This window comes from Hyposmocoma kahamanoa, unplaced genomic scaffold (assembly GCF_003589595.1).
Source record: "Hyposmocoma kahamanoa isolate Upper Pololo Valley unplaced genomic scaffold, ASM358959v1 236, whole genome shotgun sequence".
In the NCBI taxonomy this organism is placed as follows: domain Eukaryota; kingdom Metazoa; phylum Arthropoda; class Insecta; order Lepidoptera; family Cosmopterigidae; genus Hyposmocoma; species Hyposmocoma kahamanoa.
The window spans coordinates 138,446-152,680 of record NW_020653753.1 but is presented as its reverse complement, the minus strand read 5'-3'; the positions used below and the strand labels follow the sequence as shown (position 1 = coordinate 152,680).

General features: G+C 37.3%; 1 protein-coding gene across 1 annotated transcript in view; it reads left to right on the top strand.

The window, feature by feature from the left end:
* LOC113228682 (protein yellow-like) overlaps positions 1–13,866 on the top strand; it is a 30,343-nt gene extending 16,477 nt beyond the window's left edge. Inside the window, exons 4-7 of the mRNA XM_026462037.1 lie at positions 375–539; positions 9,360–9,522; positions 10,692–10,873; positions 13,414–13,866. Coding sequence (XP_026317822.1) covers positions 375–539; positions 9,360–9,522; positions 10,692–10,873; positions 13,414–13,791 — 888 coding nt within the window. The 3' untranslated portion in view covers positions 13,792–13,866. The remainder of the gene's footprint in view (positions 1–374; positions 540–9,359; positions 9,523–10,691; positions 10,874–13,413) is intronic.
* Positions 13,867–14,235: the final 369 nt, after the last annotated feature.

The window sequence follows — 14,235 nt, the reverse complement described above, 5'->3', positions numbered from 1 at the left end:
TATCATAACGAAGTTATAGCGATATCAAAATAAATAAATATTTTCGTAATTTTTTCTTATAAATTTCCGCCATTGTTTTGGGTACCTAGGCAAAGGAGGCAAAACCTCTTCATGTCAGTATTTTTCCTTGTTTTGATTGAAAAGATTACAAGCGCGTGTCCGTAATATAGGGCCACCGCTTTATCAGCCGAGCTACAGAATGAGTTGGCAGACCTTACAAATTTGCCTAACTCTCTCTGCTTTTGTTATCGTATCGCCAATCTTTGTATTAATAATTATAATAAACTAGTGGGGCAATTTCACAAAAATAAAATGATTATAACTATAATATTCAATAAAAATCAATAATAAACTTCAAATGTATACAATTTCAGATAGACGAATGCAATAGGCTCTGGATGTTGGACACAGGCAAGATCGGCAGCAAGCAATACTGTCCTCCACAGCTGTTGGCTTTCAACCTCAACGATGACAGCCTCATCTACCGGTACCGGCTCAACCAGACTGATTATACTGCACAGTCATCGTTTTATACTGTAGTAAGTTAGCATTCCATTCTTCTCATCGTATCGATGGCGTACGCTGTAATGTTGGGTTCGTCGTGAAATAATTTGCTAATCGGCGTAAGGATGCGTACAGATCTGTACGAATGCACCGCAAACGTGGTGTAGTTAAATACACGTTAATGTATGTGGCGCGCGAATGGTACGTGAACAGATCGCACTACGTAATGCATGTGCGCACCTCGCGACCCTTTCGCAAACAGACGCATTTGCGGCGCATTCGTCAGAGCTGTACGCACCCTAAGATACTCTTCGAATTTTATCAGTATCGCCAGAATGTATTGGAAATAAACGATACGTCGTGCGGGGAGGCTTTTATGCACCGCATTCCCCACTTGGCATAAACACTAAGCAAGACCCTTTTGGTTCCATAAACCATTAGACACACGCAAGTTTCTTATTGGTACTATCAACAAACTTTTTTTTTATAACATATAAGTGCGCATTTGACATCCATCTCACCTGATGGAAAGTAACGATGAGGTTGACGATGGAGCATGCATATCTAAATAATGCCTATTCACTCTCGCCTTGAAAAGGCCCAAGTTATAACGTTCAGGGAACAAGTCTGCAGGCAGGGAATTCCACTCCATAACCGTACGCCATATAAGTGTGGAACGGTAACGCTTCGTGCGAATCTTTGGAATATCCACAACATGGGTGGAACCCAAGGGAAGGTGAAATTAAATCGTGTAATTCCATCGCACACAGTACATGATATAACCCTGTAAAATACCGATCAGCAGGCAACTTTGCGGTGTTCAAGGCTCAGCAGCTTCGCCTCCACTAATTCCGAGTCACCTATAAGCCTCTTGACACGATTGTCAATTGAATCCAAAGTGGCCAGTTGATATAATAATAATAATAATAAAATTTATTTATTGACACAACAGAGATCCAATCAAATGTTAGTAGGTACAGACTTAATACTATATTAGTATTATATTTATTTATTAATGCTATATTAGTACTTATATTTTACCCGTGACTTTGTATTATTTATTAAGTTCCGCATAATTGGGCACTCATTCCTGTCAGCAACTGTCTTCAGGAGGTTATTGGGGCTGTCACGTATTCTCTTCAGTAGCGACGCCGACTTTTTACGTACAACAGCCGTGAAACTATCCACGCGCACGTCAGTGAACATGGCTGACGCACTACAGAAACGTGACAGCCCCAACAGCGTCCTGAAGGCGTAGTTGTATTGCATGCACAGAGCATTCCGAGAGCACTGAGTAACTCTTCCACAGAGCGCGAGCGTACATTGATGTGCAGTAAGCTCTAAACAATGTTATCTTAACTGCAGCGAACCTGCGGGCAAGCATGTTTGCTCTCACCGATAGTGCTCTCTGTTCGCGCTGTATATCCAGATCATCCTTAAGATCGTCGGTAACATAGTGTCCCAAGTATTTAAAGTGTCTAACCCTTTTTAATGGAGAACTATTAAGTAGTACAGGAAGGGCACACGTAGGACTCTTCCTACCGGCGGCTCCAAACATCATAAACTCCGACTTTTTAACATTATATAACAAGCCATGGGATGTTGCATATGAATCGCATACTCCAATTAGTTTTCTCAATGCACTGATTGATAGCGCCAGCAGCACCATGTCATCAGCATAGCTAATGTTTTTTAAACAAATTCCGTCAACAAACCAGCCCACATGCGTGCTGCTGAGTTCACCAATCAGTGCATTGACGTACAAATTGAATAATGTAGGAGATGTTAATCCACCCTGCCTAATCCCGCATTCCAAGTTATACGGCTCCGAAAATTTGTTCGCCCACCTTGCAATATTCGTTTGACTCCCGTACCAATACCTGAAACGTTCGTTAACTCCACAGGCATGCCCGTGGCACTGAATTTATCCCATAGGATGTCGTAGGAGACCAAATCAAAGGCACTGGACAGGTTCAAGAAACACGCGTATACTGACGTCTTTTTACCCGACAGCATGCTTCAATGTCACAATAGCACTTTCAGTGGATAAGCCTGTCTGAAAACCAAACTGCGATTCGTGCAGTTGCAAATGTTTTTCTAAGTGTGAATTGAGCACACTGTCAAATATCTTGGCCACTATAGTAGCAAGAGAGATTGGCCTATAGTTAGACCTGTCCGACACGTCACTCGTCCTGTTCTTAGCTATTGGCATCACAATCGCTCTCATTAAATCGAATGGCAAATATGAATGTCCTAAACACAAATTAAACAGCAATGCAAGTATCCTGGGTACATGGGAGTCTGTATATCTTAAGTGCTCAACGCTGAGATCGTCGTGTCCCAGTGATTTTCTTTTCTTTATTGAAAGTGAAACAACATGGATGTCACTTGCTTGGACCGATGGTCCACGACAGGACTCCGCGCCGATCACGAATCGAAAGAGACCCAGAGGCGACTTAAGAGTAAAATGCTGTCTGAAAAGATTTGCAATGCCCTGCTCATCAGTCACATCGTCAACTCTCACGGGGAGGCCATTAGGCCTGCTTAATTTGTTGGTGGACTTCCAGAAATTACAAAAATCAGACTTAAAGTGATGTGAAGCAAGTTTATCCATTTTAAATTGATCTTTGTTATTTTGACACCACTTAAGCCTGCCTTTAAAAATACGTTGAACCATATCGTCATAGACTGGTCCCTGGTACCACTCCCACTTCACAAACTTGGCCTTGGCCTCACCATGAGCGGTGGACACGTGGTCATTCCACCCTGCAACATATTTACCACGACGACGTCTCTTCACACAGTACGCTGAGCTAGCTGCTAAACTTAATATTGAGACAAATTGATTATTTAACTCATTAATTAAGTTTTTGTGTTGATGGTTACTACAAAAATCACCACAACATTTTTGTAGTGCTACAGGTAAATCAACGTATTTTAATCTATCATTACATAATTTTGTGTACAATTCTACCTGTACAGGTGTTCTATCGCCCCACAGTATCCGATTTGACAGTCTGTGCTGAAAGTTACACTTACTTTTAACTATATTGAAATTGCAATGCACAAATAATGGATAATGATCTGACCATTGCACATCTTTATTGACATAACATTTAGTTATCATAGTGCTGGCCGTGCTGGTAACTAGACAATGGTCCAGTCACCTTTTGTCACCGTCCATATTACTAATATATGTATATAGTATAGGTATAAGTGGCAGAATTAGCCCCAAGCATACTTAAATCCGCACAAATCCACTCTGACTCTGAATAAAATGCCATTAGTTCATTATAAAAAGCCGTGCCTATGTTAGCATTAAAGTCCCTAATATTATCACAGATAGATACAATGCCCGCCACTATAGCATTCAAACAATCTAAGCAGTTTGAATATTCCGTTAAATTTCGTTATTTTTAGTTTCAAACGGCATGTAAACTGTAATAATTAGCACAGGTTTATCACTAAGCATCACTTTAATAGCCGCTATAGGGGGGTTATCGCCCGGGCCAACTGACACACAGTTAAAAACACTTTTTCTCCAAAGTAACGCAAGCCCTCCATATGGCCGACCTCTAAGCACACTCGTCAAGATGGTCTGGACTGGTCACAATCAGTAGCTCGTTCCTGTTAACCAAAAACTGTCCCAGGTTCGATTCCCGGACCGGGAGTAATATTTGTATGGCCTACGTTTATTTCTCTCGTGAATTTGGGTATAATTTGTGGTTGTCTATGTGTGTCCATGGCACCCGCGACACAGGGTTTTCCTAGTGTCGGCTAGCGGGGCTATGTTGAGTGTGTGCGTGTGAGGTATACTTATACTAAACCAGTGGCGTTTGAGCGTTTTACTAAATAATAATATTAATGTATCAAACAGCCACACCAATTGTCTGAAGTTAACTAGGAATTACTTGTAATAAGGATGCCATGGCAACAGAATTCTTTCTAGCTTACACAGAACGCCCAGACCAATGAATTTAGTGGTCAAGGTCATTTTAACTGCCTCGGTGGCCGAAAGGTTCCATGCCGGACCGCCACGCAGAGGACCCAGGTTCGATTCTCGGGCCGGGAGAAATATTTGTATGGTCTACGTTTATTTCTCTCGTGAGTTTGGGTGTAATTTGTGGTTGTCTATATGTGTGTCCATGGCACCCGCGACACAGGGTTTCCCTAGTCCGGGCTATTTATTTATTTATTTATTTAAATTCACCAACGCTTAATACATTCGGTTACAACAATATTTTACACACATTCGACAGGATGCTACAGTTAAAATGCTCAACCAATTACAGGTGAACATGCCATGATGAGAGTATGAAAGTTAAGACAATTATTATTAATATAATTTACTATTATTTTTTTACTGTGCTTATATTACATATGTTTACTGTATTAACAAATTAAATTATAAAATAAATATAATATACATTACAAATAATATTCACTTATATGCCAAAAACTGCAATATTGACTTCCTGAAGCGAGGCAATGAGACTGCGAAGATATCCATTTCAAGAGGTAGAGGATTGACGAGCCTGGCAAATCGAGTAAACGGAGAATTCGAACCGAGGATACTTTTGCGCAATGGGGGGTGAAAAAGATTTACGTGATACCTTGGTAGACGAGAGGGTATTTTAAACTGTATTTTAGAGAGAAGTTGCGGACTATTAATTTTATTGTTAATTAGTTTATATAAGAATACTAGATCAAGCATTTCACGTCGCAAAGATAAAGGAGATGTTTTGAAGAACTTGAGACGGGTGTCGTACGAGACACTCTTTTTACCCAAACCTCGTAAATAACTAAGATGCTATGTTGAGTGTGTGCGTTATTATTATTATTATTATATTTTGCAAACCGGTCATACAGGGAATCGAACTCGGGATCTCCTCATTCAACGGTCACGGAGTAAACCGTTGAGCCACCGAAGTTGAATGAATAAATATTATTACATGTGGGAAATATGACGTTTGCTCTCCCCAAATTTATAACCTTGATTTTTTGGGAGTTTCAATAATTTGCATAGACTACGCTGATAATCGGAGGGAAGAATCAGACGTGTTTGACATTAGGACATTTACATTGTGTGTCTTCAGTATGAAGGCATAAATGTTTATAGGCGACGATAGATGGTAGGTACGGGATGTTATTGTGGGAAGAAAATATATGAATGGCTTTAGTCTTTTGTGCATTAATAACAAGTCCGACATCGTGTACCCACTTACACAATAAATTAAAAATATATTGAGCTTGGCGTTCAGCCGCATTTAGATCTGTGTTAGCCGAGACGATGCAGGTATCGTCCTCAAATTGGTACACTGAGCCTTCTCTGATTAATTTACACATATCATTAACATAAAGAAGATATTCAGTAGGCCCTAGAATGGAACCTTGGGCCGTACCCTCCTCCGTTTTTTTTTTGTATATACTCTTCACCTATTTTAACCAAGTGTGCACCTGTTATTATGGTAATTTTTAAACCATTGTAACAGGGGGACCTGTATACCATTCTGACTTAGTTTATTAAATAATGTATTATACCTTAAAACATCAAATGCCTTTATAAAGTTAATTAAAATTGCAATCACATGACATTTTTTGTCCAAATGATTGCAAATCTCATTAGTAAATTGACAGTAGCTGTGTGGTACTATGGTTTTTTTTGGAATCCAAACCGATTTTCATTGATTATCTTATATTTATATAGATATTTGTTAATTTCGTTTGCAAAGTACCTCTCCATGATCTTCGTCAATACACGAGACTATGGTTATTGGTCTATAATTATTGTAATCTTGGTGGCAACCCGTTTTATATATTGGGCGGATAATTCCTATTTTTAATTTATCTGAGTAGGATGATGTGGCAATGCACCTTTTATTGCTATGTTTTTTTATAAGCTATGTTTTTAATATCCGACACACGAATACCATCAATGCCCGGACTTTTACTTTGATTTAATTGTTTAATTATTTTAAATATGTCATAATTTGTAGCAAATTTCATACGCATTGTCATATTAGGGCAAATCTCATAGATTGAGGGCTTCAGTAGAGATACAGTGCACGGATTCAAGCAATTTTTGACATTTCGTTGAAACTCATTTGCAAAGCTTTCGGCCAATGTAGAGGGTGATACTTTAAAATACTTTAAAAATATGTCATCAATTGATTTAGAGGTTTTGCCACACAAGTAATTAACGATCTTCCAAACTTTCTTAGCATCTTTAAAGTTTTGTTGTATTTGTTTTTTATAAATATCAAAAATAACTCGTCCCGCTTTTTGCACATATACTTTATTTTATTGTTTGTCCATTTACATAAATTCATTTTTTGTTTATTGATAATCAAAACTTTAACCCTACGTTTAGTATATACAGATTCAAAGTTATTTGATATGCATTGAACAATGTCTTCTGGTTGAGAGTGTTTAAACGCATCACTCCAGTCTAACGAGTTTAGTTTTTTTCTTACAAGGTCATTATCAAGCCTATTAAATAATCGGTTCGTAGGACATGATGACAATGGGTCTGCGCACACAAACGCGCTTCCAAACGCGCTTTTTGTTGTTTCTGAGATTTGTGTACACAGTGTAACCATCTAGATGGAATAATTGTGAACAGCTATTGGAAATATTTGCTTCAGTTATTGCCACAATATAAATTTTTGCATTGTTACTTGAAATTATATACTCTAGTTGAGAAAAATTTAAAATTAGTGATCTAATGTTAACATATATAATATCATAATATTATTACTACTTGACCATAATTTATGAACATAATTTATCAAACTATTCCAATCCTCATGAGTAGATTCTATTATTTTATTCGTAATATCCAGAGTGATAAACAAAGTTTAAATAGGTATTTTTATACAATATAAAGTTGCAACTTAAAAAAGAAAATACAACCAAAAACCTAGAAAAACCTCAGCATAAGACATACTGTGATCACTTTACCATTTCTGAGGCCCACTTTTCAATGTTCTTTGTTGACTTGATGACGTATATTTTATCTTTTTCTCCCTGTTTGACGAGGATATTTCCTCTTTTTCACCACAACGTGAAATTCGTTCACAATATTTTTCTCTTTTAGTACAGTTTCAGTCTTCCACAACAGAAAAGCCGTAGCTGGCTTAAGCGCTTCCCGTATACATATTTTTGAGTCACCATTCACTCCAAGGTCAAGTCAAGGTTAAATGCGGACGATTGTGTGGATTTCGCTGCATCTATCCAAACGTCACGCATACCTTCTCTTAGAGTAACAACCAACGTAGATTGGTTCCTTCTCTGCGCAGGAGCCGACCGGCTTTCTTTTCGGTTCTTGATAATATCCGTTAGTTTTTGATGAATTTTATTAGCAATCTCCGCCACAACATCTTGAAGGTTTTCATGTTCCGTTTTTTGTATACCACATATCTCGACATTTCAGAGATGTTGTTCTAGGTTATTTAGTTTTAGCTCAGATGTTTCACACCTCAAACTCAAGTATTTATATTTGTTGTTTAGGTCATTAAACCGGTTGAAGACTTTTTACCCTGTCTTCATACTTAGAGCTTTTTAACGTAAAATCATCAATTTGGTCGGAATAAAACTTGTGTGATCGTTGTAGCTCGGCCCTAATGATCTCTCTAATTTCACGTCGTATTTCAATGAGTAAATCTTGTTTTTTACTTGATTCTTGCCTAATTGGTAGACTTTCACCGTCAGATTGTTCGCCATCATCCGCATCAGGTAAAATGGCGGACAATCGCTTTGCTTTAGCCGTTCCTTTGCACGTACGGCACTTCCAATCATTAGAATCCGTTCCTACCAGAGTGGTAAGCCGTTCTGACGAAATTACCGCACATGAGGCATGAAACCATTTACTACACTTGTTGCACTGCAATCCCGGTGACTTTTTCAACACAATCTTATAGCACAACCATTACACTTCGCCATTTTTATACTTTTGTTATTCTAACGTAGATAATATGCTAAATGATCATGCGTACGCGTTCTCTCGTATCGCTCGCGACAACCGAACTCTTACGAAAAACTTACAACCGCAACAGTATTTCACTTATCTACTTAATAATAATGGTGGTTAGAAATTAAATACTTAGTATTTCATTTATTATCCGTTGCCATTACGATCACGATATTAAGACACAGTATGCGCGTATTATGATATAATTCTCTAATTTATAATTCTCTAATTCTATAATTCATATTTCTATAAAATTGAATAAAAGAACACAATATCACGCAAACAGTTTTTGTCACTACTTCAGCGTATTTATAATGTTTTAAGCGATATAAGAAAACATCTTACAGGTTTCATTGAACCTTCGGCAAAAATACAACTATTATAAACCTTTACTTTCTCCTGTGGTAATAAGAGTCGCTGCTGTAGCACTATTATACCACTTGTTTACAACTGTTGGGATTATTTCTACCTACTAAAGAGCTTCTAAGTGCTAACGTAGGCGCCTAATTCGGACTATAAGAGAGTTATAGAGTGCTCTATTGCTAAATTTTAGGACGTACTACAGCTATAGGTGTTTAATGGAACTAATCAACGGTTATAGAGCTTGTTTTATCGCCAAATTGTTTATTGGGTAATAAGTACTAAATACCCAACTACGCTGTCTTCTATCGCTATTAGCAGTCATCTTGAGTTATTGGTCCTTAGAAAGAACTAAGTAAACCGTTTTCGATGTAGTTTTCTTTTTATGTAGGTACTTGTTACTTCAGGAAGAATAAACTTTATTTATTGTTTTATCTACCTTTATAACCATTGAGCAGTAATTTGTCTTAAGTTTAACTTCAGTTTTAACTCTTTGTAATGACAGTGTTAATTACAATTAATTCAGGTGACGGATGTAAAACCAGGCGATTGCGGTGATGCATACGTGTACATAGCAGACGTGACTGGCCCCGCGCTGGTAGTGGTCGACGTGGCGAAAAATCGCTCATGGCGCCTCACTCATCGCCTCTTCTATCCGTTCCCCTCACGAGGGAACTTCACCGTTGACGGTAAAATTCCGCTACATCATTGGCTCGCAATAGTTTGTTGTGAACTATACAACACCCAGACCCGAGACAATAAAAGGAAATATAAAAACTAAGTTTAACCTAATTGTAATACAGGCATCTTTATATAGATTTTAAGACTTTCGTGGTTATTCACTAAATGATTGTCACTAGTATCAGGTTTCTTACCATGGTATGACTTCTTTTTATTTTCCCGATATTTCGGGAGGGTAGATGGCGCGCGATCAGCACACGAACAGTACCTACCCTTGCCATGAGTTTATAGTCACATTCGTCGCTAGCTGGTGGTGCGATTTAAGTTGCGTGTATCCCAAACCGGTCCACCATGTGGAGAATGCGAACAAAATATTTATTTGTAAAATGTTATTTTTTCTTGGGACTACTAGAGGGCGCTGTACAATTTGCCATATTTTGTCAAATTCTTTAAGCAACCGCTAGCAACAACTGTCACAGTAAGCTCATGGTAAAGGTACTGAATAATCAGATAGTAATGCACGTGTGCAAATTGCGACATTTCTAGCCGGGGCTGATAGCTGTAAAGGTATCTAACTGGGTGACGAAATATCATAGAATTCTCGTAGATGGCGCTACGGCCAAAAAGTCGTTGAAAATCCAAATACAAAGATAAGCCGCGGTATGCTAGAAGACGTCGGTTCAAATCCGACCGGATCTAAGGAATTATTCTGAGTGTTCGATCTTTGTATTAATAGTTATAATCATATTCTAATATAACTCATAAATTAATAGGTTCCGCCACGTGAATAATGGCAAATAGTCGTAATAATAATAATACTGATGTCCATTGTGACACATTGCATGTTTTATTGATACACAATTAAAAAGTTACCGCCAAACTATTTCGCGACTGGATGAGTTGATCGACTATATATTTTCGATGTATCCCACCACAAACTCTTTTTTCGGTCAGACGTAACTTCATTGCGTTAAGTTGTGAAAATAAACATGATAGTATATCTTAGTGAACTATTGTGGACTTATTTAAATATGTAAAATAGTTATTTACTTTTGAGTTTAAAAAAATATATTTTGTTGGACTATTCTACAAAATTACGTCGTCTTAGTTTTGCTGACCAGTCATTCTAGTTAAGCTTAGTTTTACAAAGTCTAATAGTGTTAAAATTTACTTGCAGGTGAGAGTTTCGATCTAATGGACGGAATATTGGGCATGGCGTTGACTCCTCGGGGACGTAATCGTGATCGGTTGCTCTACTTCCACGCTCTTTCTTCCACCACAGAAAACATCGTCCGGACATCTGTACTCAAGAATGATAGTTACGTGGGAAATCCTAGCGTTGACCCTAAACTTATCAGTGTAAGTTGAACATATCTAAAGGAAACACCAGTTTCCAAATAAATTAAGGAAGTAACGTCACGGACGTCTATGTGGCCACGTACTCACTAAGTTTTGTTTGTTTTTTACAAACTAAAAATAGTAGATGGTACTGATATCATATAAAAACATCAAGAAAAGACTGTTGAAGTGCCATTGGTGATATAATACTACGAGTGTGCAAATAGTGTAGTGAGTTACTGCTTTAAATAACTTTTATATCGATAATAGACACAATTTAATTAATACAAAGTCTAACACAAAACGACAAACACATTTATTACCGCGTTTGATGACATTTTTGACGACGTGCATTAAAGAGATTATTTGTGATTCATTATCAAAGCACCAAAAAAGCTAATTGAATACAGCCTGTAGAAGATGGGGTTATAAAGTTGATGCAGGTTGTTTGTTACATTGTCCTGTATTCCGCTTTAGATGTTTGTTCGTAGTAGCAGAAAACAACAAGTTTTCAGTTTGGTCCCAAAAACAATAAAAATCTTGCTGAATATTCCCAAATCTGCCAAACTCTGCCACATTTATTACAACGTTAATACGTTCTGCCGCAGTGAAAATGAATAAAAATTAAATCTACCCAAATAGCAGAAATCTGCCACAAATGATCACACTGTTCTCAATTTCAATGTGACATTGACATTGGCAAGAGGTTACATGTCAAAACGTTCCTTTGCTAACTTCTTATCTGTCATTTAATTGTCTACACATTTTGTCACATTTTTGCCACATTTTTGTCACATTTTTGTCATATTTTATCATATTTACTTTATGTTATTACTTATTAATTGATTATTTGATTAGGTATTTCGTGTTTCGTCAATGTTTTATGTGTGTACTATAAAATAACCAATATTTTGGGTAGATAAACATTCTTAAAATGAAACGCACGTACAAGAATGTTACCTAATCTATGGTCGAATTGAATCAATTGCCTGTGCTTGTGCTTGCATTTATTCTAAAATACATTGTTTTCACATTCTTTATTCCTGACTGCTAAAAATATACAAAAATATATTGATAACTATGCATAAACTAAAACGTAAAATATACTAGCAAAATCTATGAACGGCTTTTCGTTGATTTTATAATGATTAGGTCAGCTTTTGCCATTCCTCTTTTGTTCCAACACTAGTAAGTGTAGAGATCCCCTTACGGGAAGTTACCGCACTCGTTAGTGAGCCCGCTCTCTAAAATTTTCAAATAAAGTATTTGCATTCGATAATGGTGGCCAAGTGTAGTGAGTGTTGTAAATTTATGTTAACACAAAAACAACACTGTATTGGCATCGTGGGCCTGTGCTTACTGAATGGCATTATGCAGTAGTAAGGCCTACATCTAAACCTAATAACCCAATTATCTTGAAAGACTATGAAGACTATGTCTTGCTGCCGCCGTCGCTCCGTAGTCTGAAATCAGTGCACGCATTTAAAATCAAATGTAAAAAATATCTTTAAAAGTACACTTTAAATTCACTTGTACACTAGGGTGGGTGACCATAATATGACTATTTTTATTTTGTTTTCTTATTCTATATATAATAGCACTAAAAACTTGCCAAATGGTAAAATAGAACTAAATACTAAGTTTTATCGTCATTGCCGAATGTTTCCTGCCTCTGGATTGATCTTTAAAAGTTATGAAAATCTAAAAAATCTAGGAAATTGGTTTATATACAAAATATGTTGTTATGTATTTTTTGTTTTTGTTATTTTAGTTTTAAACTAGTAAAATACAATGCCAGAAAAGTAAAACAAATTGAATTAATATTTTTAAGAAATAATAATAATAATTACTCACTAGGGAAAACCTGGGTTGCGGGTGCCACAGACTACACATATACAACCACAAATTACACCCAAACTCACGAGTGACATAAATGTAGGCTATACACATATTTTTCCCTGCCTCGGAATCGAACCCAGGACCTCTGCGTGGCAGTCCGGTATGGTAACCGTTCGGCCACCGAGGCAGTTCAAATATACCCAAAGAATTTAAAAAGAAACATACAACCTCACTTCACACAATTCTCTTTTTAAACTGTTTCAAACTTCTTCTTGTTATCAAAGTTAGGCATGATTTTCCGTGACTCAGAACTGTTTTTGTGCACAATGTTCCTGAAGATTCAGTTACTGACTTTACTGCCCTTTCATCAGTCTGGGTGTGGCAAGATGGACGTAGAAAATCTACTTGATTTTCTCCCCCTTGACAAATAAAAATTTGTAACTATTTATTTGTGATATGTTTTAGGATCGGGAGTTTTGTTATTATCAAATTATTCGCAATCATATTTATATCTGGTGAAATAGCCTTACCGAATGCAAATTTTCAGCACGTGCTTTCAGGATGCGATGGAAAGCTTGACTATGACTATGACTTCGTTCTCGATATTACACATGTAGTTTCACTTATTGTAAACTCGCCGTTTCGAACTTTGTTTTAAGAAAAGGAAAATTAAAATTTTATGTACTTAAAATATGAATTGTTTACTTAAATACTTTTTACAGGTATTCCCAGGTGAGCGATCAAGTCAATCCGGACCTGAAGCAATGGATCTAAACGGCATCATGTATTTTGGACTCATGGACCCGCCAAGTATTTGGTGCTGGAATTCTGCCACGGAGTACAATCAAAGGAATTTCCACCTAGTCGCCGAAAACAGGGAAACTCTACAGTTTACCACTGGGGTCAAAGTCATCAACAACCTTCAGGGAGAACAGGAGTTATGGGTTCTTACATCAAGCTACCAAAGAGTCTTTACTGGAACCCTAAGCTCCAACAGGACAAACTTCAGAATTCACACGGAAAAGATCCCAGTGATCTTGGCAAATTCACCGTGTTTGTCTCCCCCAAAGGAGTCGAGCTCTAATTCCTGCGCGAATTAATATAATATCAAACAATGTGACCCGTGGAACATACATATACGGAGCTCCATCATATCTCTAGAGATTCGCACTTTAATAAATAAAAGTTTATAAAACACGTCTTTTATTTTTATTTCTTTCCTTTACTGACACATAATCAGGATACCTTAAAAAGACGCCGTTCTTGGCTTTTCTTCCGCCACTTAGATGGTTTGTTTCAAGATATCGGTATGCATTTGTATCTTCCTGAATATATCATATCAATTTGCTCGTGTTCCACACCGACGACCATTCCTTCAATGATACTAGGGTCCACATTTTCCGTAAGCTGAATCTTTATTCCTTTTGTGAATTTCTTGCTGCCATGAGACTGCTTCTAGTGCTCTCATCTAAGGGTTTCGCAGTTATAACCTCACATAGTGCCTTTTTTGTTGATAGTGAAAGTTGCGGTGAGGGTAGGTGGAT